This window comes from Rhinatrema bivittatum, chromosome 2 (genome assembly GCF_901001135.1).
Source record: "Rhinatrema bivittatum chromosome 2, aRhiBiv1.1, whole genome shotgun sequence".
Taxonomy (NCBI): Eukaryota; Metazoa; Chordata; class Amphibia; order Gymnophiona; family Rhinatrematidae; genus Rhinatrema; species Rhinatrema bivittatum.
The window spans coordinates 393084941-393109840 of record NC_042616.1 but is presented as its reverse complement, the minus strand read 5'-3'; the positions used below and the strand labels follow the sequence as shown (position 1 = coordinate 393109840).

At 46.1% G+C, this 24900-nt stretch overlaps 1 protein-coding gene across 1 annotated transcript in view; it reads right to left on the bottom strand.

Moving 5' to 3' along the window:
• Positions 1–8199: 8199 nt before the first annotated feature.
• CCT5 (chaperonin containing TCP1 subunit 5) overlaps positions 8200–24900 on the bottom strand; it is a 50297-nt gene continuing 33596 nt past the window's right edge. Inside the window, exons 8-11 of the mRNA XM_029590026.1 lie at positions 15654–15839; positions 14635–14772; positions 13130–13310; positions 8200–8474 (exon numbers count right to left, since the gene is read on the bottom strand). Coding sequence (XP_029445886.1) covers positions 8347–8474; positions 13130–13310; positions 14635–14772; positions 15654–15839 — 633 coding nt within the window. The 3' untranslated portion in view covers positions 8200–8346. The remainder of the gene's footprint in view (positions 8475–13129; positions 13311–14634; positions 14773–15653; positions 15840–24900) is intronic.

The window sequence follows — 24900 nt, the reverse complement described above, 5'->3', positions numbered from 1 at the left end:
GTGCTGAGTAGTTGTTGAACCCACCTGAGACTTGCCCGCTGCATGAGACTGCTACAGACTGTCACCTGAACACAGAGCGCTAGAACTTCAAAGATCCTTTTGAGATGTACCTCCAACTTCCGATCTTGAAGGTCCTTCAAAGCAGTCGCTCCAATCACTGGGATGGTGGTTCTCTTTGTGACAGCAGAAACTGAAGCATCTACCTTAGGGACCTTGAGCATCTCTAGGCAGTGGTCCGGGAGGGGATTTAGCTTGTCAGTTGCTCTGCCCACTCGTAAGTCGGATTCCGGAGCTTCCCATTCCTGGAGAAGTAACTGCATTAGCATAGGATGAAAAGGGAAGGTATATGGAGGGGCTCTCAGTCCTGCCAGGACAGGGTCCACGTTACTGGAAACGGGGGTACTAGCGGCTTCCTCCGGAGGGGCATCTATGCCCAACTTGGCTAGAACAAAAGGGATGAGCAGGTCCAGCTCCTCCCATTGGAACAAGCGTAAGACCCGCAGGTCGTCCCCTTCGACCGGTGGATTCTAAGTTAAAGAATCTGCATCCAGATCAGGATCCGGGAGCTGAAGTAGGAGGATCTGGCGGATTTTGCACCCCTGGTATGGTCCGAACCCGATTAGTCCCCTGGGAATCTGGGAGCTTGGGTCCCGGGTCTGTAGATACCCTAAAAGCACCTTTGCAGGTGGAGGGCCTATAGGAACCTTCAGAGGTGGGGGGGGGGGGGGGGGGGTCTTTGGAGGGATCCTCCTGCTGCAGCAAGCTAGCGACATAAGGTCTGTGTAATAAAAGTACAAAATCAGTAGTAAAATGAGAAGGGACTTTCCCTGGAATTGGAGGAGGGGGATATTGTCCCGAGGCTCCAGGATCAAATCCGGAGGGGATTGAGGAACTTCAGAATCCCTTCCCCCGTCCAGCAAAGAAACAGGCTCTCCACATGTGATACAAAAAGGCAATCGAGGCATCGGGAATGGGGGGGGTGGGGGGTGAGGTGTTGCCACAGGAATGGCAAAGTCCTTCTGTACCTGGCTGCTGCGAGCGAGAGAGAGAGAAAACTGCTCTCCACTCCTTCCCCCTTAAGCTGCTGGTCCTCCTGCAAGTACTGATTAATAAAAAGTAAAAACCTTTAGAACATAAGAAATTGCCATGCTGGGTCAGACCAAGGGTCCATCAAGCCCAGCATCCTGTTCCCAACAGAGGCCAAACCAGGCCACAAGAACCTGGCAAGTATCCAAACACTAAGAAGATCCCATGCTACTGATGCAATTAATAGCAGTGGCTATTCCCTAAGTAAACTTGATTAATAGCCATTAATGGACTTCTCCTCCAAGAACTTATCCAAACCTTTTTTGAACCCAGCTACACTAACTGCACTAACCACATCCTCTGGCAACAAATTCCAGAGCTTTATTGTGCGTTGAGTGAAAAAGAATTTTCTCCGATTAGTCTTAAAAGATTGATACATTCTCTGGAAAAATGAAATAAAAACCAAAGACAACCTATTTTATATCCCCTCCCAATTTACTTTCATCCAGCTTATGGCAGCAGCTACAGTCTTCAGATAGGGGCCACGCTGCTTCCCTAAACCTCCCGATGATGGGACCCAAATCCAGCCAGTGTCAGTATCGTGAAATGACTATGAGGTCGGTCCGTCCGTCCCCCCCCCCCCCTTCACAGCCTTTGGGGGAACACTACCCCCCCCCCCCCCCCCCAGCATTCCCAGACCTGGCAGACCTGGTCAGAAACCCTCGACCCCTCCGCATGGCTCGTGCCATCACAGAGTAAAACAATAAACCCTAATGCCATGAGATACAAATTGAAGCAAAGTCCGCAATAAAAAGCAGCCCTGGACTTTGTGCCAAAAGCACAATCGAATGGTTTCTTAGACAGCTTAAAGTGACAAAGGAATTTTACTTCTCTGACAACAGACCCGAGGCATGAAACTTCTCAGGGGTCTCAATAGGGGAGGGACTGGACCACCAGTATCACCCCAGAGCCAGGCAAGAGACCACCGGGAAAAGGGTCATAGGCTGTATAAATCAAGGGGTCAGGACCCCCCCCCCCCCCCTTCCTAAGCCCAAGCAAGAGCATGGAGTCAGAACAAAACTGCTCCTGATGACTAAACTTTTTTTTTTTTTTTTTACTTCTTAAACACTGGGAATTAAACCAATTCTTACTTGATCCTTTATAACTAGAGAAGGAGGAAGAAGAACTGCTGCAAACCAAAAACTGCTACAAAGAAAGGGAACCACAGGTTCTGCTATCTGCATCTGCTGGAGACAGAGAAATACTGAAGGGACACAGGGGGAGCACTGTCCTGATATAGGATACCTTTTGAGTTTTTCTCTGTCTCCATCTGCTGGAAAGGAGGCTCATCCTACTGTCTGGACTGATCCGGGTACGTACAGGGAAAAACATGTAGATAAAGGTGAACCGGTAGATGTGGTGTATTTGGATTTCCAGAAGGCATTTGACAAAGTTCCTCATGAGAGGCTTCTAGCAAAAGTAAAAAGTCATGGGATAGGTGGCAATGTCTTTTTGTGGATTACAAACTGTAGGAAACAGAGTAGGATTAAATGGACAATTTTCTCAGTGGAGGGGAGTGGGCAGTGGAGTGCCTCAGGGATCTGTACTGGGAGCTGTGCTTTTCATTATATTTATAAATGATCTGGAAATGAATACGATGAGTGAGATAATCAAATTTATTTATTTATTAGTGGTTTTTATATACCGCTCATCGTTTGGAACATCTGATCAGTCTACATTGTAACAGCAATAATTCAGCAACAGGCTTTACAAATAACTTATAGAATAACAAGAGTGGCAGTGGGACGAGGGAGGGAGTAGAACGTGGCAAATGAATTTTGGACGCAGGAGAGGGAAGAAAATAAACCTTTCTAAATTATATACAAATATTTACAGCTGTCTTATGTCAAGTCGTAGCATGGCAGTCTTCAGTAGAAATTCGAGGGGATGATAGGGAGGAGGGGTGTGTGAAGGGGGGATGAAGGAGGGAGAGAGTGATAGGGAGGAATAGGGTTAGAGGAGGGACAGAGTTACGTGAAGGCTTGTTTGAACAGCCAAGTTTTGAGGTTTTGTTTAAACGTTTTGTAGCATGGTTCTTGTCGTAGGGTGTGAGGCATGTTGTTCCAAAGTGATGGGCCAGCAATGGACAGAGCTCAGTTCGCTGTGGACTTCAGTTTTGTCGTTTTGTGGGAAGGGGTGTGGAGAGTAGCTGCATGTTGTTTTCTGGAGGGTCTACTGGGGTTGTGGAAGTAGAGGTGTTCGTTGAACCGGTTCATGTCGTTGTTGTGAAGGGATTTATGGATGAGGGTGAGCGTTTTATATTGTATCCGGGCGGAAATGGGCAGCCAGTGCAAATGCATGAAGACAGGGGTGATATGTTCATTTTTGTGTACATTTGTAAGGATGCGGGCAGCAGCGTTTTGTAGGATTTGTAGGGGTTGGATGGAGCTTTTTGGTAGACCTAGGAGAATGGCATTGCAATAATCAATTTTGGTTAGGATGATGGGCTGCAGTATGGTGCGGAAGTCACTCAGGTGAAGAAGGGGTTTGAGTTTTTTTAGTGTGTGTAGTTTGAAGAAGCCTTCTCTTAGGGTGGAGTTGATGAAGTATTTTAGATTAAAATGAGTGTCAAGGTTCACACCGAGACTGCGGATGTGAGCGGCGAAAGTTGGTGTAGGGTGGCTGATAGGTTGGGGGTTGTTGGTGATGGTGTTAGGGGAGATGGCAAGTAGTTCTGTTTTTGCTGTGTTGAGGGCAAGAAAGTTGTCAGTGAGCAAGGAGTTGATGGTGGGGAGGGCAGATTCCCATATCTTGAGGGCATTGGAGGGTGTGTCGGTGATAGGTATGAGAATCTGGATGTTGTCCGCATATATAAAATGCGGAAGATCAAGGTTAGATAAGAGCTGGCAAAGGGGGAGGAGGTATATATTAAATAGAGTGGAGGAGAGAGAGGATCCTTGGGGGGACACCTTGTGCTAAGGTATATGAATTAGATTCGTGATTCCCAATTTTTACTTTGTATTGACGGTTCTTGAGAAAGGATTGAAACCAGAGAAGGGCAGATCCTGTGACTCAGATTTCCTGAAGGTGTTTGAGTAAAATGTTGTGATTGACAGTGTCTAAGGCAGAAGAAATATCGAGTAATGCAAGGATGTATGATTGGCCTTTGTCTAGGGCTTTTAGGATGTAGTCGGCCATCGAAATGAGGAGCGTTTCGGTACTATGTAGTTTCCAGAAGCCATATTGAGAGGGGAATAGGATGTGGTTGTCGATCAAGTAGTCTGTTAATTGGCGATTGACGATTTTCTCAATTTGCAGATGATACAAAATTATTCAGAGTAGTTAAATCACAAGTGGATTGGATAAATTGCAGGAAGACCTTGTGAGACTGGAAAATTGGGCATCCAAATGACAGATGAAATTTAATGTTGATAAGTGCAAGGTGATGCATATAGGAAAACATAAACCCATGCTTTAGTTACACAATGTTAGGTTCCATATTAGGCGCTACCACCCAAGAAAGAGATCTAGGCATCATAGTGGATAATACATTGAAATGGTCAGTTTAGTGTGCTGCGGCAGTCAAAAAAGCAAACAGAATGTTGGGAATTATTAGAAAGGGAATGGTGAATAAAATGGAAAATGTCATAATGCCTCTATCGCTCCATAGTGAGACTGCACCTGGAATACTGTGTACAATTCTGGTCGCCGCATCTCAAAAAAGACATAGTTGCGATGGAGAAGGTACAGAGAAGGGCAACCAGAATTATAAAGGAGATCTAACAGCTCCCCTATGAGAAAAGACTAAAGAGGTTAGGACTGTTGAGCTTGGAGAAAAGACAGCTGAGGGAGGATATGATAGCGGTGATTAAAATCATGATGTCTAGAACGGGTAAATGTGAATCTGTTATTTACTCTTTTGGATAATAGACTGACAAGTCCACATTAAATTTCATCTGCCATTTGGATGCCCAATCTTCCAGTCTCACAAGGTCCCTCCAGTAATGTATCACAATCCGCTTGTGATTTATCTACTCTGAATAATTTTGTATCATCCGCAAATTTGATAACCTCACTAGTCTTATTCCTTTCCAGATCATTTTTAAATATATTAAAAAGCACCGGTCCAAGTACAGATCCCTGTGGCACTCTACTGTTTACCCTTTTTCACTGAGAAAATTGACAATCTAATCCTACTCTGTTTCCTATCTTTTAACCAGTTTGCAATTCACGAAAGGACATCACCTCCTATCCCATGACTTTTTAGTTTTCTTAGAAGCCTCTTATGGAGGGGCTTTGTCAAACACCTTCTGAAAATCCAAATACACTACATCTACCGGTTAACCTTTATCCACGTTTATTAACCCCTTCAAAAAAATGAAGATTTGTTAGGCAAGTCTTCCCTTGGGTAAATCCATGTTGACTGTATTCTATTTAACCATGTCTATATGCTCTATGATTTTGATCTTGAGACTAGTTTCCACTATTTTTCCCGGCACTGACGTCAGGCTCACTGGTCTGCAGTTTCCCGGATCGCCCCTGGAGTCCTTTTTAAATATTGGGGTTATATTGGCCATCCTCCAGTCTTCAGGTACAATGGATGATTTTAATGATAGGTTACAAATTTTCACTAATAGAGCAGAAATTTCATTTTTGAGTTCCTTCAGTATCCTAGGTTGCATACCATCGGGTCCAGGTGATTTACTACTCTTTAGTTTGTCAATCTGTCCTACTACATGTTCCAGGTTCACAGTGATTTGGTTCAGTTCGTCTGACTCATCACCCTTGAAAATCATCTCCGGAACTGGTATCTCCCCAACATCCTCATTAGTAAACACAGAAGCAAAGAATTCATTTAGTCTTTCTGCAATGGCCTTATCTTCCCTAAGAGCCCCTTTAACCCCTCAGTCATTTAATGGTCCAACCGACTCCCTCACAGGTTTCTTGCTTGGATATATTTAAAAAAGTTTTTATTATGAGTTTTTGCCTCTATGGCCAACTTCATTTCAAATTCTCCCTTCGCCTGTCTTATCAATGTTTTACACTTAACTTGACAATGCTTATGTTTTATCCTATTTTCTTCAGATGGATTCTTCTTCCAATTTTTGAAGGATGACATCTAGATCCTTTTCCTCAGTAGTAACTCCTAATGTGGAACTGTGCATTATATAGCCAAAATTTGGGTTATTCTTCCCCCTCAGGGGTCTTCGTTCAAAACCATGTGTGCATATCCATGTGTACGGTTCCTGGTTTTATAACGTGCTCATATGCGGGCGGACCAACTCACATGGGGACGAGGGGAGATTTTCAAATCACACGTGGCAACCCGATCGGCCTTTTCTCCAGTTTCCTCCCAGTCCACTCCAATTAAGGAGCGGACTGGGAGGGATCTTCCCTACCGCCCCTGCCTAACCTTCTTTGCCTTTCCCCTCTCCATCCCGACCCCAACCCTTACCTAGCTACACTTTTTTTTTTTTTTTAAACTACATACTGCTCCTCTGGAGCAGAAGTATTTTCCGGCTGCCAGTGCGCGCTGTCCCAGCCAGCCTCCGCCCTGCCCATCTCATGTCCCGGCACTTCACGTAACGGGGGTTATGCGCGTAGCTGGGCCGGTTCTAAAAATACACGCAGTGCATACAAGGCCCAGCCACACACATAGCTCCTTTTTTTATGCACGTGGCCCTTTGAAAATTAACTTGTAAGTGCATCACTTTGCACTTGTCCACATTAAATTTATTTTTTAATAATCTATTTCATTTATAATATGTTTTTGTAATTTTATCTCTCTCATTTCTCTTTGTTTTCAACTTTAATTTAATTTTTTTAGAAAATGATCTTACATGTAAACCGTTTTGATTAAATATAATTTGCAAAAACAGTATACAAACATTTTTAAACAAATAAATAAATAATTTTTTTCTACTTGCATGCCCAGTCTCCCAGTTTTGCAATGTCCTCTTGCAATTTCTCACAATCCTCTTGTGATTTAACAAATTTGAATAATTTTGTGTCATCCACAAATCTGATCACCTCACTTGTTCCTATTTCCAGGTCATTTATAAATATATGAAAAAGCAATGATCCCAGAACAGATTCCTGGGGCACTCTACTACTATTCATCTTTCTCCATTGGGAAAATTTAACATTTAGCCCTACTCTGTTTTCTTTTAACCAGTTGGTAATCCACAATAGGACAATGCCCCCTATCCCATGACTTCTTAATTTCTTAAGTCTCTCATGAGGGATTTTGTCAAAAGCTTTCTGGAAATCCTGATACACTATACCTGACTCACCTTTTATCCACGTTTACTTACGCCCTCAAAAAAATGTAGCAAGACTTTCCTTGCCTAAACCCATGTTGATTTTGTCCCATTACACTATGTCTGTCTATATGTTGACAACCAAAAGTAATATGCTCTCTTGATTTACTGTTGGAAACTGGATTTCAAAAATTTATAAAATGAGTGTTGCAGCTGTTAAATGAAGTCTGAAAACCAAAAAAGGTTTCAAAAACTTGCCAATGTAGTAAAGTGGGCCATAGCTGGGGAGCCACTGGTGTATGGGTTCTGCGACAGACAATTCAACTTGTCTCAGAAACAATGGTCTTTTCAGTCAATAGGAAGCTATCAGAATTACATCCTAGTCCTGTCCCTGGATATTTTCCAATAGTGTGAATCATTTTCTATGAAGCCACAAAGAAAATCTTTCCCCAATTCTATGCTAGTGCATCCATCCCTTCTACTCATATTTGAGAACTTTTGGGTTTTGCGTATCCCTAGCTTATGTAGTGGCAAGGAGGAAGTAGCTCAACATTTTTTGCTATACAGGAGTGTCCAAAATAGTTATGTAAGTGCTAATGCACCTACCTCTAGGAAAAGGTGCATCAGTGCCTACACATAGATGTCTGCCACTATTGTATGTAGAAGAAAACTCCAATTCTTTGCCTCATCTTGGTGATTGTTTAGGAGGAAAACATCTTCTCTCGGGCAGCAATTACTCCAGAACAGCAAGGAACAATTTTGTCAGGAGACTCAACTAACCACCCACAAAATAACATGGTGTTAAATCTGAAAATCAAATGCATACCTAAAAATGAAATCTGTATTTTGTGAATTTCAGGCTATAACTGCAAAATAAAGTTTTTAAATCTTTACAAAATAAAAGTAGCAACAATGCCTAAACACAGCAATATTTTATTGTCTGCAGTACATACAACTTGCAGTATTTTAAACAAAAATGCATCATCAAATAAATAGCTGTAAATGAAGTCGTAGGTTTCAGTGGCCTGATTTTTAAATCTTAGTCTTCATTTGCTAGACTTCATTCCTCGGACTCTCCTGGTCTGCGGATATCATCAATCTTCAAGATCATTTTAACCATCTGGGTGGCCAGAGAAATCTGTTGTTTTTTACCAATTAAAGTTTCTATAACATGCTGTTCTTTCATATCTGCAATAAAAACAAAAAACATGTCAACTTTTGATATTTGCTAATTACTATAACAAGCTAAGGGCCTGATTTACTAAGGCTTTTCTCCCATTCTGTGCGTCTGGGAAAAATGCTTAGTAAATAAGGTCCCATGATAGTTGTTCAAACTCAAAAGTTTAGATGGCTACTCTGTATGCTAGTGGGTGGCTTTCATGTGCATACCAGATCCAGGGCCATGTTCAGGCACTAATGGGCCCTGGGCGATGTATAAACTAGTGGGCCCCCCCTTGCTTTTAATACTGTAAATTTTGATAAAGAAAAATATTAAAAATCTGGATTATATGTATTGAGGAATTGTAAATGCAATGAAAAATAAAATTTAACTAATAAGAATTTATTATAATGAAAGTAATACGATTATAAATTAAGAATAAAAAAAAAAAAAAAAAAAGGAAAACAAATTAAATAAATCAAGGACACATCTGCTGCCAGAGGATGTGGTAACGGCAGATAGTGTAACTGGGTTTAAAAAAGGTTTGGATAAGTTCCTAGAGGAAAAAAAATCTGTAAACTGCTATTAATTAATAAGCATAACTTGAGATCTATTTAATGTTTGGGTTCTTGCCAACTACTTGTGACGTGGATTGGCCACTATTGAAAACAGGATTCTGGGCTTGATGGGCCCTTGGTCTGATGCAGTATGGCAATTCTTATGTTCTTATGATACAAAAATCAAGTACTTAAGACTTTTTTCTCCCTCTTGCTATTTAGGACTTTTAACTCTTTTATGAAGGACTGTGTTATAAACAGCAGGGACACAACTGGGTCTCGAAACTATTCACAAATGGGATTTCCTATATTAGATCCCAAAGCTTCAGTAATTGCAATTCCAGATTTGACTGTAAGCTATTCTTTTGCCTCTATTCATTTACATTTATTGTAACTCACCTTGAGACCAGCTTTGGGAAAAGGCAAATCTCAAGCATTCATAAAGTAAAATTGCTTACCTTGTAATAGGTGTTATCCCAGGACAGCAGGATGTAGTCCTCACATATGGGTGACATCACTGACGGAGCCCTATCACAGAAAACTGTCAAAAAGTTTCTAGAAACTTTTGACTGGCACACTGAGGCCACTGAGCATGCTCAGCATGCCATAATTCCCTGAGCCACAGAGGTCTCCCTTCAGTTTCGTTTGTAGCAATAAAGCATTAGCCAAAAATTAAATAATAAAATGTATCTGACCCAACTCCACGGGATGGCGGGCGGGTTTTGTGAGGACTACATCCTGCTGTCCTGGGATAACACCTATTGCAAGGTAAGCAATTTTGCTTTATCCCAGGACAAGCAGGATGCTAGTCCTCACAAATGGGTGGATTAGCAAGCTTCAGGCTGAATCATCCTTGAATTGGACCAACAGTGTACAACAGGCACAACTGGTGAACTGTTGGGAAAAATGATGCAACCTGAAATTATAGCAGGTTGGATGTAGAAGGAGTTAGGATTATACTGGAAACAAGTTCTTTAAGACTGATTGTCTGTAGGCTGAATCATGTCTTCCTTCCTTGTCCAGGCAGTAGTGAGCTGCAAAGGTATGAAGAGAACTCCATGTTGCAGCCTTACATATGTCAGCTATTGGCACTGAGCGATAGTGTGCTATTGAAGTTGACACCGATCTCACTGAATGCGCCTTTACTCGCCCTTGGAGAGGAAGGCCTGCTTTTAAATAGCAGAACTCTATACAATCTGCGAGCCAATTGGAGAGAGTTTACTTGCCTACTGCTTTACCTGGTTTGTTTGGATCAAAAGAAACAAAGAGCTGATTGGATTTTCTATGGACTGCGGTTTGATCTAGGTAATATGCAAGTGCACATTTACAGTCCAATGTGTGCAAAGCACTTTCACCTTGGTGAGAGTGAGGTTTTGGGAAGAATGTGGGTAAGACTATGGATTGATTCAAATGGAATTCCGTAACTACTTTGGGAAGGAATTTTGGGTGTGTACGGAGCACCACTCGGTCATGTAGGAATTTTGTATAGGGTGAGTACGTGACAAGTGCTTGTAACTCACTAACCCTTCTAGCAGATGTAATTGCTATGAGGAATAGAGACTTCCATGTTAGAAATTTAATATCGCAGGAGACCATGGGTTCAAAAGGAGAACGCATGAGCCTTGTTAGTACCACATTAAGGTCCCATTCTGTTACAGGTGGTCGTATAGGGGGTTTAAGATGAATTAAACCTCTCAAACTTGCTTACCAGGGGTTGTACTAAAATAGGTGCATCTCCTACGGTATTATGGTAAGCTGAGATTGCACTCATGTACCCTTACTGACGAGGTCTGGAGACCAGAGTCTGAGAGGTACCACAGATAGTCTAATAAAGATGAAGTGGGGCCGGAGAAAGGGTCAATACCTTCCTGTGTACACCATACGGTAAATCTTTTCCACTTAGAACGATAGTTTTTTTGTGTGGAAGGCTTACGTGAAGCTACAAGCACCTGAGAGACATTAGTTGAAAGATTGAGTGGTTGCAAGATCAAGCTTTCAACATCCATGCTGTGAGGGATAGGGACTGAAGGCTGGGATGGTGCAACCTGCCCCGATCCTGAGTTATGAGAGTGGGTGCTGTGCCCAGGCAAATTGGTTCTCTGATTGAGAGATCGAGGAGTATGGGAAACCATACTTGTCGAGGCCAATATGGGGCTATGAGTATCATGGTCCCCTTGTCTTGTTGTAGTTTCACCAGTCTTGGTTATTAGCGGTATCGGGGGATACGCGTATAGAAGGCCTGAATTCCAGTGGCGAGCAAAGGCGTCCTTGGCTAACTGGTTTGTCTGCTTGTGCAGGGAGCAATAGTTGTCCACTTTGTGATTCAGTTCGGATGCAAAGAGGTCCACTTTTGGTTGACCCCAACGTTGAAATATCCTGGTCGCTACTAAGGGATCCAGGGACCACTCATGAGGTTGGAAGTGACGGCTGAGGCAGTCTGCAACAACGTTGTGTATGTCTGCCAGATAAGTGGCCCGGAGAAATATTGAGTGTGTTAGGGCCCAGTCCCAAATTTGTGCTGTTTCTTGACAAAGGAGATATGAGCCCGTACCTCCCTGTTTGTTCAGGTACCACATGGCTACTGTGTTGTCTGTCTGTATTAGGACAGCTTTGTGTGAGAGGCAGTCCTTGAACACATGCAGCGCGTAACATATAGCTCGAAGCTCTAGGAAATTGATTTGAAATGTTGCTTCGAGTTTTGTCCAAGTACCTTGAGTTTGGAGATTTCCTATGTGTGCTCCCCACCCTAAGGTGGATGCATCTGTAGTTAAGAGTTACTTGCGGTATTGGTGGTTGAAAAGGTAGGCCTATGAGAAAGTTGTCTAAGTTCGTCTACCAGAGGAGCGAGGAACGTAGTTGTTGAGTTATCTGAATTGGAGAGGACAGTGGTTGAAGCGCTTGAATCCACTATGTTTTCAATGTCCATTGGGTGACTTGCATGGCTAGTCTGGCCATGGGAGTGACTAACTGTGGAGGACATATGACCCAGCAGAGTTAGGATCTGATGGGCTGCTGCATGCGTCTGTTTGCGTAGAGATTCTGCTAAAGAGGAGAGTGTCTTTGCACGGTCTTTTGGAAGGAAAGCTTTTGACGTTATGGTGTTTAAATCTGCTCCTATGAATTGTAACAGGCAAGATGGCATGAGATGGGATTTCTAGTATTTGATTAGGAATCCCAATGAATGGAGTAGATTTATATTGAGCTTGAGAGAGTTGAGAGCTCCTTGTCTTGATTGGCTTCTGATGAGCAAGTCGTCCAGGTAGGGAAAAACATGTACACTTTTCTTGTGTAACTGGGCCGCAGCCACCGCTAGGTACTTTGTGAACACTCGAGGTTCTGAGGCAAGTCCGAATGGCAGAACCCGGTACTGGTAATGCTGACTTCCCACCAGGAATCACAGATACTTGCGATGAGGAGGGAATATTGGAATGTGAGCATAAGCGTCTTGAAGATCCAGAGAACAGAGCCAATCTCCTTTTTGAAGGAGAGGTAGCATAGTGCCCAATGATACCATTTTGAATTTGTCTTTCCATATGAATTTGTTGAGTTTCCGGAGGTCTAAGATGGGACGTAGGCCTCCTGTTTTCTTTGGAATGAGGAAATATCGGGAATAGAATCCTCTGCCCTGCTGAGGTCGGGGAACTGGTTCCACAGCCCTGGCTCTCAGAAGGGTGGATAATTCTTGTAAAATTGTGGAATGATTTTGCACTGTCCAAGACTAGGTGGGTGGAGTATCGTTTGGTACAGTTAGAAAGTCCGGATGATAACCATGAGATATGATTGAGAGTACCCATTGGTCTGTAGTGATGTGTGACCAATTTTGATCGAAAAAAGTGATCCGACCACCTACAGGAAGATTTGGAGTCGGATTGGCAGAGAGGCTTCTGTTCTCTGGTGAGATTTCAAAATCCAGAGGCTGGGCCTGTTGTGGTGGGAACTCGCACCAAAGCTCCATGATCTGGGCGAGATGATCTGTTTCGTACCGCTGGATGACATCACCATGTTAAGATTAATTCAGCCCTACTTGTCAATGCAGAAACATACTGAGCTACAGAGTATCAAATTTGTGGCATGTGGGGTAGGGGGAAGAGGGAAAGGTTTCATTAAATTGTCTAATGGTCTCTTACCATTGGTTTCCTTGTGTAGGCAGTCAATACCAAGCGCTGGATTGCTTTCTTTCACTTGCTTGGCTCGTACTTCAGTCATAGTTTGAATGGGATTCATACCACTGTTTTCAGACAGTGACATTGGAATGACTTCTAATGCATCCGCAAAAGCCCGCATAGCATACTGCTCCAAAGATGGACACTGAATAAAAACATACATTATATTTAGAAATAATCTGTGGGCAATGAGGGCATTGAAAAGTGAAGGAGATGCAGTTTCAAATGAATTGCATGAAACTGTCTTAGAACTAAATGACAGAGTCCAGTAGCACCTTAAAAGATTAACTAATTTATTGAAGCATAAGCTTTCAAGGACAGTGCCACTTTGCCAGATGCATCTGATGTAGCTTCAATAAATTGCTTAGTCTATAAGGTGCCACCCAACTCCTGTCATTTTTGCCAGACTAACATGGCTATCTCTCAGAGATATTTTAGAATTGAACATAACTGCTTAGATGCTATAGTGATGTGGCAGTATATCACATTTTATTAAACATTAAATTAACTGCAATTACCAGTGTTCAGAATTTTTTTTTTAACTAAACCTTGTGAATTTATCCATTATGCAGAGGTTTTATGAACAAGATAGAGAAAATCATCTACAATCATGAACTTTTGGCACTTTAACATTTTATGTTGATACCACCGACTCAAAACTGCACACATCTGCAATAGTTTAAGCCATTTAAAACACTGTTGGCCTTCATTCAAGGTTTAAAGTAGATCAGTTGTCTTTTATAGAATGTGACTCCAGACAGATGGGCTGAACTTTTACTATAATGTTTTCAGCCCTGACTGAAAAGTGCATATCTATATACCACATGTGACTCAACTACCACCACAGGACTTATTTAAGCAATCATAAAACCCTCAAGGAGCCTTTAAAAAATGTAATTTTAAAACTTAAACATTGCTTTTAAAATGAAATGCAGTGCTACAAGAAAGCATCTTTGAGCAGCCTTTTTCTGTCTAAGCCCAGCAATTTCTTCCTGCTGTTTTGGGCTTCAAACTGAACCAGGCCTGGAATCTGGCACTGTGCAGCTTCATTTACAACCACCCAAGGATTTTTCCCCATTTTATGTTCCCCTCAGTCCAGTCACTGGCTGGGGGCAAAGCTTCTTCTGGAACCCTGCAATCCTGGGTCTTAAAAGTCACTACTGGGTGTCACCATAGTACAATAACTAGGATTACTTCTCTCATGGGTTTGGAATGCTGTCTCTGCCTGCATCCCCAGGCAGCTTTGGGCATGGCAGATCTGATCCAGGAACTGAACCCAGAGCACCGCCAATGAGCCAGCCCCTAGACAAATATTTTTATTTTCACTATTCATGAGGGAAAGGCTTGCCATAGCTACCTTGTGACGTTGCCATTTGTGTGCAGAAAAAAAAGCACACTTCCTCTGGATCACAAATAGTGAGAATAAAACCTTTACAAAATCTAGATACATTTTCCTCTTCACTCGTCACCTTATCAGCAGCTTCGCTGACTGCCAGCGCACACGAGATCTCTGCAGCTCCACCGCCATACACAATGCGATTATCACGAACCAGATTTCGGATTACACACAATGCATCATGTAGAGCTCGTTTTGCTTCTTCAATGATCTAGAATATATATATATAGAAAAAGCGAGGACAGCGATTACCACAGTGCATATTACAACATGGCTGTTAAATGAATATTTTGTGTGTATTGAACCAGAAATGTCCAAAGGCCCCTTTAAGTACTTTGCAAACTCCACACATGCACAAAATGGGGACTATTTCAATCTTAAGTTACAATTTTAATACTACTTTGAATAGAAAGGTTTCTCTCAATTTGAAAATAAAATAAACTGATTTAATTTTGTATACAGATTGAAGTTATCTAGTTTGCAAACAAAAGATTTCTGCAGCTCCAATGGGTTACAGCCGAAGCACTATTAGGGCAGTGAAAGCTTGCCCTATCCCTGCATTGCTTTACTACCTTACAGGAGCTGTAATATGATGAAGACTGAGCATGCTGGGGCTATGTAATAATTTATCATCAGTGAATTACTGAGAAGTCACAGTCTACTATCAATGGTGTTTAAAAGGAAGGAGCATGGTTTGAGTCAAAGAATATAGTCTTTTAATAATTCATTTTTCCAGTATATCAAAGCAAAAACATCTTATGAACTGGTATATGCTGTATAATGAATACACGACTTAAGTGTGATTTGCCTCCTGCTGCAACAACCAGTATAGCTGTTATGTAAACCTTCAATATGCAATGACATATTGAAAAGCACACCGAGCACAAAATTTATACAAGCTTGCGTTTTGTGCTTGTAGGGAACCTGATTACACAAATTCTTCTGCATACAACAGGAATTAACAAGTAATGTTTTACGATACTAAAATCATTTCAATAATTAATTCAACTTTGGGTCAGGCAAAAAGTGCGAGGCGACTACTATTCCATATTTATACAACCACCTTAAGAATCAAATGTTTGAACATCTTACCATTTTGTTTCCTCCTCTAATGAAGATGGTCACAGCTCTGGAATTCTTGCACTGCTCAATAATTAACATTTTGTCCTTTGTTGTTCCAAATGAAATCTCTTTGACAATGCCAGCAAAACCAAGTTTCTCAGCTGAAAGTTCACAGAAACGAGGAACAATACGGCCACCTGTTGCAATAGCGATTAACTTAGGGATAAAAAAAGAAAAATCAAGTATGAATTCCTATTTAATGGAGTTTTGTGGGATTGCCTGCCTATCTGCCATGACCAAGGTACAGTGGTAACCAATAAATGTGATGCTTTAAAGAGCTCCTCCTGCAGGACAGTGAACCATCACTATGGTTTATAATGGAAATTCATGGATTTGTATAATCTGCAGATTTCTACAGAACAAGGATAACAAGAGTCAGTAATCATTCCCACACAGGCGACTAGGGGCTCTCACATCACAATGCTGGGAAGCCATAGGACTTCTTGATAGTTTATTTTATAAAGAATTTTGAACTGTAAATCATAACTCCTAGAAGGCAAAATTGTGTTACCTGTTAATTTTCTTTCCTTGAATCCTGCTACATCAGTGGGTTGTTCCCCTTGCCAGCAAATGGAGGCAGAGAGCACAGCTTTCTCCGGGATGTCATCACTACTACGTACGTGTGGTACAGCCCATAAAAAGCCAGTATTCCTATGACAAAGCACTTAAAAACCTATCCAAAAAGAATAATTAAAACTCAAAGTCCTCTTGGAAAGAATCCTCAGACAAGATTATCTCTCACTGAGGAAAAAGGTAAAAGACGGGAACCATAGGAAGGAACAAGAACATGAGGTCCAGAGGAAAAACATTTGATTCTTGTGAACACCTCTGTAAAACTATTTATGCACCTTGTAGTTGACTGAAAAAGCAAATATCTCCTCAAGGCCCTATTTCCCAGGTGGGTCTTGGACTGGTGTAGAAGGATTCAAGGAAAAAGTTAACAGACAACAAACTTTCTCTTTCCCGTATCATCCTGCTACATCAGTCCAGATAAGTGGAAAGTACCACAGCCCAACTACTTGGGGAGGGATGAAGTCAGGAACACCTTGAGAACATCAGTCCTGAAGGCTGCGTACTCATTAGCAAGCACATCTAAATCAATGTTTAGAGAAAGAATACAAGAAAATTATTCCTTACCTGCTAATTTTCGTTCCTGTAGTACTTAGGATCAGTCCAGACAGTGGGTTATGTCCCCCGTCCAGCAGATGGAGTCAGAGCAAACTTCGGAGGGTGCTGACATATAAGCAGGTGCACCCTCCAGGGATCCTCAGTATCGAGAATATCAAAGCCAAGAGAGAACACTTGACAGAAAGAGAAGGATGGATCAAGCACCGTTCAAATTGAACCCATATAAACAAATAACCAATGCAACTTGCAAAGAGAACTGTCGAAGTACTAAGAAATAACAGAACAATCAGAACGTAGGAGAGTGAGGGACAGGAGATAGAACGTACACGAGCAGGTGTCTGACCAACACTGAGCAGACCCGGGTGGGCGTCTGGACTGATCCTAAGTACTACAGGAACGAAAATTAGCAGGTAAGGAATAATTTTCTTTTCCCTGTACGTACTAGGATCAGTCCAGACAGTGGGATGTACCAAAGCTTCCCTAAACCGGGTGGGTCCCTGAAGACCCTGCTCGGAGAACCCTGTCCCCAAAACAACCCGAATCAGATACCGGTAGTTGCAATCGGTAATGCTTCGAGAAGGTGTGCAGCGACTTCCAGGTCGCTGCGCGACAGATTTCCTGAATTGGAACATGCTGAGACTCCGCCCGGGACGTGGCCAGGGCACGTAACTAATGAGCCCTGATTCCCGCCGGGGGAGCCTTCCCGGCGCCAATGTAGGCAGAGGTTACCGCTTCCTTGAGCCACCTCGCTATAGTTGTCTTAGACGCTTGAAGTCCCTTCTTGTTACCGGACCATAGCACGAAGAGATGGTCGGACGCCCGGAACTCATTGGTCACTTCCAGGTAGTGTAGGAGAGACCGCTTCACGTCGAGGCGCCGGAGAGACTTGGGCGCATCCGACAGGAAGGCCGGCAGCTCCACCCACTGGTTCAAGTGGAAGGAAGACACCACCTTAGGCAGGAACGAAGGAACTGTTCGAATGGAGACTCCTGAGTCCGTGAAGCGTAGAAAAGGTTCCCTGCACGAGAGCGCCTGAAGCTCGGAGATGCGCCTTGCCGAGGCTATGGCAACCAGGAACACCGTTTTCAGTGTGACGTCCTTAAGGGAGGCCTGCCGCAGCGGTTCGAAGGGAGCCTCCCCAAGGATCCGGAGAACCAGGTTGAGATTCCAGGAGGGATAGGGGTGCCGCACCGGCGGCCGCAGGTGCTTGACTCCCTTGAGAAACCGCGAGACGTCCGGATGAGACGAAGGATCTGGTTTTCCCGTGGTGCGGGCCAGGGAGGCTAAAGCCGAGACTTGCACACGCAGAGAATTGTAGGAGAGACCCTTCTCCAAGCCCTCCTGGAGGAAGGCCAGGACCTGACGTAGCGAAGCTGTGGTCGCGGAAACCCCTTGTCCAGAACACCAGACCTCAAACACCTTCCAGACCCGTACGTAAGCGACTGAAGTGGAGGTTTTACGCGCTTTGAGGAGAGTGTCTACCACGGTGACCGCGTATCCGTTGCGCAGGAGACTCTGCCTTTCAAAAGCCAGGCCGCGAGACAAAAGTGTTCCGCCTGATCCGAAAATACCGGACTCTGATGGAGCAGCCGCGGAAGGTGTGATAGTCGCAGGGGTCCGTCCACCACCATGTTGAGAAGATCCGCAAACCACGGACGCCGCGGCCATTCTGGGGCCACTAGAATGACCTTCCCTGGGTAATCTTCTATCCTCCGCACCACCTTGCCCACCAGAGGCCACGGGGGGAAGCCGTACAGCCGAAGATGAGGTGGCCAGGGGAGAACCAGAGCATCCACCCCTTCCGCCCCGTGATCTCTTCTCCGACTGAAGAACCGCGGGGCCTTTGTGTTGGCAGACGTTGCCATGAGGTCCATGGCAGGTATTCCCCAGCGCTGAGTGATGATCGACATTGCCTCATCGGAGAGGACCCATTCCCCGGGGTCCAACGTCTGACGACTCAGGTAGTCCGCCTGAATGTTGTCCACGCCTGCGATGTGTGAGGCCGCCAGGCGGTCGAGGAAACGTTCTGCCCAGGCCATGAGCCGGGCCGCTTCGATGGCCACCCCCGGGCTCTTGGTGCCTCCCTGTCGGTTGATGTAGGCTACCGTGGTCGCATTGTCAGAGAGAACTCGGACCGCCCGTTGCCGGATGAGAGGCAGGAATTGAATGAGCGCCAGATGGACTGCTCTGGTCTCCAGGCGGTTGATCGGCCAGGACGCCTGTTCCTTTGTCCACTGCCCCTGGGCCGAGCTTCGGAGACACACGGCCCCCCAGCCGGTCAGACTGGCATCGGTAGTGACAACAATCCACTCCGGCGACTCCAGAGGACAGCCTTGTGCCAGGTTCCTGGGGTCTAGCCACCAGCGAAGGCTGAGCCTGGCGGCCGGCAGGAGAGGTAGTATCGCCTGATAGTCCTGCGAGACCGGTTTCCACCGCGAGAGTAGCGCCATCTGTAGGGGCCTCAGGTGTGCAAAGGCCCAAGGTACCAGGTTGATTGCGAAGGCCATCGATCCCAGGATCTGCAGGTAATCCCGCGCTGTTGGGGCTGGGAGAGAGGCAAAGTGGAGGATTTGCTCCCTCAGTGACTGGGCCTTGTCCGGCCGCAAGAAGACCTTGCCTTGAGCCGTGTCGAAGCGCGCTCCGAGGAAGTCCAGCTGTCGAGACGGAAGGAGACTGCTCTTGCCGAAGTTGACTACCCAGCCGAGGGACTGTAGGAAATCGACCACCCTGTCGACCGCCTGCTGCCCCTGCGAGAAGGTCTTTGCTCGGATGAGCCAATTGTCCAGGTAAGGGTGTACTAGAATCCCCTCTCGCCGGAGCGCGGCTGCCACTACCACCATTATCTTGGTGAAAGTCCTGGGTGCCGTCGCCAACCCAAAAGGGAGGGCCTGGAACTGAAAGTGTTGCCCCAGTATCTTGAAGCATAGGAGCCTGTGATGAGCCGGACGTATCGGAATGTGTAAGTAGGCCTCCGTCAGGTCCAGGGAGGCCAGGAACTCCCCCTGATGAACCGCCGCGATGACCGAGCGGAGGGTTTCCATGCGGAACCGGGGTATCCGGAGAACCTTGTTGACTTCCTTGAGATCTAAAATGGGACGAAAGGAGCCATCCTTCTTGGGCACCACGAAATAAATGGAATAATGACCCGAGCCCACCTCTCCGACGGGGACGGGTGAGATGGCTCCCAGGGCTAGGAGCCGGTCCAGCGTGCTTTGTATTCCCAGGCGCTTGTGACTGGACCCGCAGGGTGAGAAGATGAATCTTTCTTTGGGGAGACGCAGCAAATCCAAAGCGTAACCGTGCCTTAGAATATCCAGAACCCATTGGTCCGTGGTGATGTTGGCCTACTCCTCGTAAAACCAGGCTAGTCGTCCTCCGATCATCGGGAGAGGGGAGTGGGCCGGCCTGACATCATTGGGTAGGCTTGCCGGAGGCGCCCTGCGCCGACGAGTCCCTGGGTGGTCTGCGGCCACGAAAGGACCGGGTCCATGATTGAGACCTGGCTGAGGGGTTTCTTGGGCCCTGAGGCCTGGAGCCCCGAAATCGCCGTTGCGAGCGAGACCGATTCCTGGAGAAGGAAGTAGACGGACGATATGACCGCTGGCGGTCCTCGGGTAGCCTATGTACCGAGTTTTCCCCCAGGGATTTGATGATCTGGTCAAGATCCTCGCCGAAAAGGAACCTACCCTTGAAAGGTAGAGCCCCCAGGCTGGATTTGGACGATGCGTCTGCAGCCCAATTCCACAGCCACAATAGGCGCCTGGCGGAAACAGCAGAAACCATGGTCCTTGCCAGGACCCGCAGTAAGTCGTGAAGGGCATCGGCCCCGTAGGCAATGACGGCCTCCAGGCGGTCCGCTTGCGCCGCCTCCTCTGGCGGCAGTTGCTGTGAAGTAAGGAGCTGCTGCACCCACCGAAGACCGGCTCTCTGGGTAAGAGCCACAAATAGCTGCGCGGACCCCCAGCGCTGAGACCTTGAAGATCTTCTTAAGGCAGACTTCTAGTTTTCTGTCCTGGACATCCCGAAGAGCTGTTCCCCCTGTGACAGGAATCGTGGTCCTCTTTGTGACGGCAGAGACTGCCGAATCAACCTTGGTTACTTTAAAAGCAGGTCCAGGAAATCGCCGGGGAGAGGGTAGAGCTTGTCCATCGCTCTGCCAACCCTGAGAGATGCCTCCGGCGTGTCCCACTCCCGCACCAGAAGGTGGAGGAAAGACTCATGGATTGGGAAAGTTCGTGCCAGGGGACGCAAGCCCGCCAGGACAGGGTCCCCTTTTGAGCTCGCTGAGGCTACGGAGGGGGCCGGGGGCCCCGGCGGGTGGGTCGAGGTCCAATTCCTGGAGGACGTGTGGGATGAGGTCAGACAGCTCCTCTTTACGGAAAATCCGGAGCACCCTCGGATCGTCACACTCCAGGTGCGCTGCCAGTAGAGAGTCATCGTCCGAAGCCGGGTCACTCCCAGGGTCCTGTGTTGGAGCCGCTCCGCTGGGCGGAAGGGCAAGGAGTGCCCTAGGGCCGCCCCCCGCGGGAGCTGGATTGGCCCCCCCCACCCCCACCAGCCGGGGTATCTTTGCGGGCGTGGGGTTCACTTGTCCACCGCCCGGTGACCCACCAGCCGGCTGCAGGCTCTGAAGGTACGCCTGATGCATCAAGATGACAAACTCAGCCGAAAACCCCCCTGCCGGCGGAGGAGTGGTAAGAGGAAGGTCCTTGGGGGGGGCCGGAGTGATGGGGGGGGAGGCCGGTGCTCGAATCGGCAGCAACCGCGGAGAAAACCCATGCTGAGGCTCCTCAGCATCCGAATCAATGGCGCTCTCCAGCTCCAAAATGGCCGCCGCTCCCGCCAAAGAAGGGGGCGGGGCCCTCCCCCTGGTGCCGCGGCGTTCCGAGCCTGGCGGCGAAAAAGTCGGGGGAGCTAGGCCGGGAGACAAACACCCCCGGGGAGACAAACACCAAAGGAGCCATCCCGCGATCCTCCCTGCCCCGGGTCGCCGCCGGGAGACCCCTTAATGCGCTGCATGGCGCGAGCCCGGGAAGGAGAACGTCTGCACAGGGGCTCGGATCCGGGGAACCCTCGCCGCAGGAGGAGCGGGCTCGTCCGCCCTAGCTCGACTCGACCGACCCTCCCCTCAGGGGCAGCAGGGGAATGGGACCTCCCTGCTGCCGCGGCCCCGGGGAATTTGTACGTCGCAGGGCCGAGGGGGAGGGGTCCGAATCGCGGCGTGCCGAAGGGGAGAGGCTGGCCCCACCAGCATCCACCTGTGCCGTCCGACGAATAAGCTGCAAAGAAAACCAAAACAGCCAAACTGCAAAAACTTACCGCCGGAGAGAAGAGAGAGAGGAAAAGCACAGGAAAAAGAAACACAGTCCCGCTGGCAAGCTAACCAGGGCTGTGAGGCCCGGGCAGGGGCTCAAGGAGACTCCTTAGAAATTGAGAATTTTTTTTTTTTTTTTTTTTTAATGTTTGAAATCCCAGGCCTGCTTGATCCTATCCTGAAGTAAAGGAGAAATGAGAAAAAATGTGGAACAGAAGCCACAAGCTGGGGAAGCAGAGGTTCCCCCACTCACATCTGCTGGAGTCAGAGAGATACTGAGGATCCCTGGAGGGTGCACCTGCTTATATGTCAGCACCCTCCGAAGTTTGCTCTGACTCCATCTGCTGGACGGGGGACATAACCCACTGTCTGGACTGATCCTAGTACGTACAGGGAAAAGGACGATCACCTGGAAACTTTGCAAATATACTCTGGAGTTACAGCCATCATTTCTACCCAGGAAGACTACACTAGTAGAATGGGCCTGAAGAACTTCAGGGACCCGACGACCCTTTAGCATATATGCTGAAGCAACTGTCTCCTTAATCCACCTCGCCAAAGTTGCTTTGGAGGCTACCTCTCCATTATGAAGCACTCCAAACAAAAACAAAACCATCTATCTGATCTGCGAAAGGAATTAGTGACCTCCAAGTACCTAATGAGAACTTGCAGGACATCTAAAAGCCTCAGAGACCTGTTTCTCTCCAACACTCTTCTCTGGAGAAGGCTTAAGGAAGAGGGGGGCTAGTTGGACAGCCATGGAATCTGCTGAAATTTAAGGAAGATATCTCTACAGAACATGGTCTGAAACTCAGATATACACTTAACAGAACTACTACAAGCAAGACCACTTGAGAAGGTACTAAACTGAAGCATGCTCGAATGGTGCAAATGGAGAAGCAATAAGAACTTTTAAGAACCAAACTGAAGTCCCACAGGAGAACTGTTTACAAGGTAGACACAGTCTTTTCACTCCTTGAAGGAATCTAGCAACATCCTGATCGGAGGCAACTGAGAAACCTTGAACGCTATCCCCTGAAGCAAGAGATGACAACCACTTGGATCGTTAGAGAATTGAGAGACAAGCCTTTATCTAAACTTTGCTGAAAGGCAGGCTAAAATGCTTGGGATATCTGCTCACCATGGGGAAACCAACCCTTCCCTGCAATAAGCCTCAGATAGATGCCAGACCCAAACATAAGCTAAAGGTGTACAGCTCTTATGGGCCTTCAACAGGGTAGAGATTACTGCAGGGGAATAACCCTTCCTTCAAAGGTTCACCCTCTCAAGAGCCAGGTCATAAGACAGAATAGCAAGGGATCTTCCATGACAACTGGAAGCTGGACAAGAAGGTCCCAAGTTCCTAAGAACTGAAAATGCTGATCCATCTGCAAGCTCATGAGACCCGTAATTGGCCAATCTGGAGCTATAAGAATAAATTGAATGCCCCATCTTATCCAAATCCTACCTAAGGCCAGGGAAGTAAAACACACCAACTCTGAGAACTTTGCCTTGTTTTTCCCTTCACATTTAAGAAGCAGCTTAGGGGAGGAGGAGGAAGGAGGAAAGTAGTTTCACAGAGGATCATCTCTCATTAAAGTCTGAGAACCTGGCCCCCCCAGCCGCTTTTTTTAAATTTTTTTTTATTTTACTGCAACAAAGAATCCACCTGGCTCCACCAAACCCCCCCATTGCAGACAGGAGACTGCAAAGAAGGGTTTTCTGGCACTGGGAATCAAATCTTCTGCCTAAACAAGTCCCCTCAGGGAAGGCAAACTTAATAAATAAAATCCTGCTGCACCACTGGTATGTCCTGCCATTTTCCGAAGGCAGAGAATACTGACTTTTTCTGGGCTGCACCACATGTATTTAGTAATGGTGACATCACAGAGAAAGCTGCGCGCTCTACCTCCATCTGTGGGTATGAAGGGGGAGGGAGGGAACAAATTACTTGTCTGGACTAGTGTAGCAGGATGATAAAGTTTTAAGAATTAAAAGATAGCCCTACTTATCATAAAGCAGCTAGCTGTACATTACATAAAACTGAAGTGCCACTATAAGCAAGCTAAGGGCATGCATGAATGTCCTCTCTAGCTGCAGAACAAAGAAAGCTATCAGCTATAATTCTCTCCTGAAGGAGTGTGCCACCCATAACATTCCCAGCATTACTAGCCTGAATAAAGTGTCAAATATTTCTATTTGTGCTCCTTGCAAAGTCCACATGTGGGTGTGGCACACTAAATTGCTGTTACTGGAGAACATCTATTAAAAAAAAAAAAAAAGTAATTTTGCTTTCTTCTGGGTCTGTTCTCTTCCCCTCCAGTCTTTCTCCCAATTCCTTCGTTCCTTATACAGCCCAGTGGCAGCAGAACACTGGGCAGCAGGAGGCCCCAGGAACACCCACTGATATGCCTCCTCTCAGCATCCTGCTGCCCCTATTTTACCTTTCCAGCCTGGTGGCTGCTGCTCCCACTCCACTTTAAAGGCTCAAGTAGTGGCCCCCACTCTAATTTTCCATTTCTGCTGCCACTGGGCTGTATAACTCCCAGCCCCTTCTTTTGATGGCCGGTAGCAAGGTTTAGACATTGGGATAACCTGGTGCTTGGGTTTTTTGCAGTCTTGTGAAGAGAACGGTGTTTTCTGCAGATAGCAGGATAAATTAGCCAAGCTATTTGGGTGACATTAACGGCACGCTCCTGCAGACATTTCCTTCTCCAAGAAAAAGTCTGTTTTGCTGTGCCTGTGCAGCATTTCCCGCATACAGACGTCAATCTC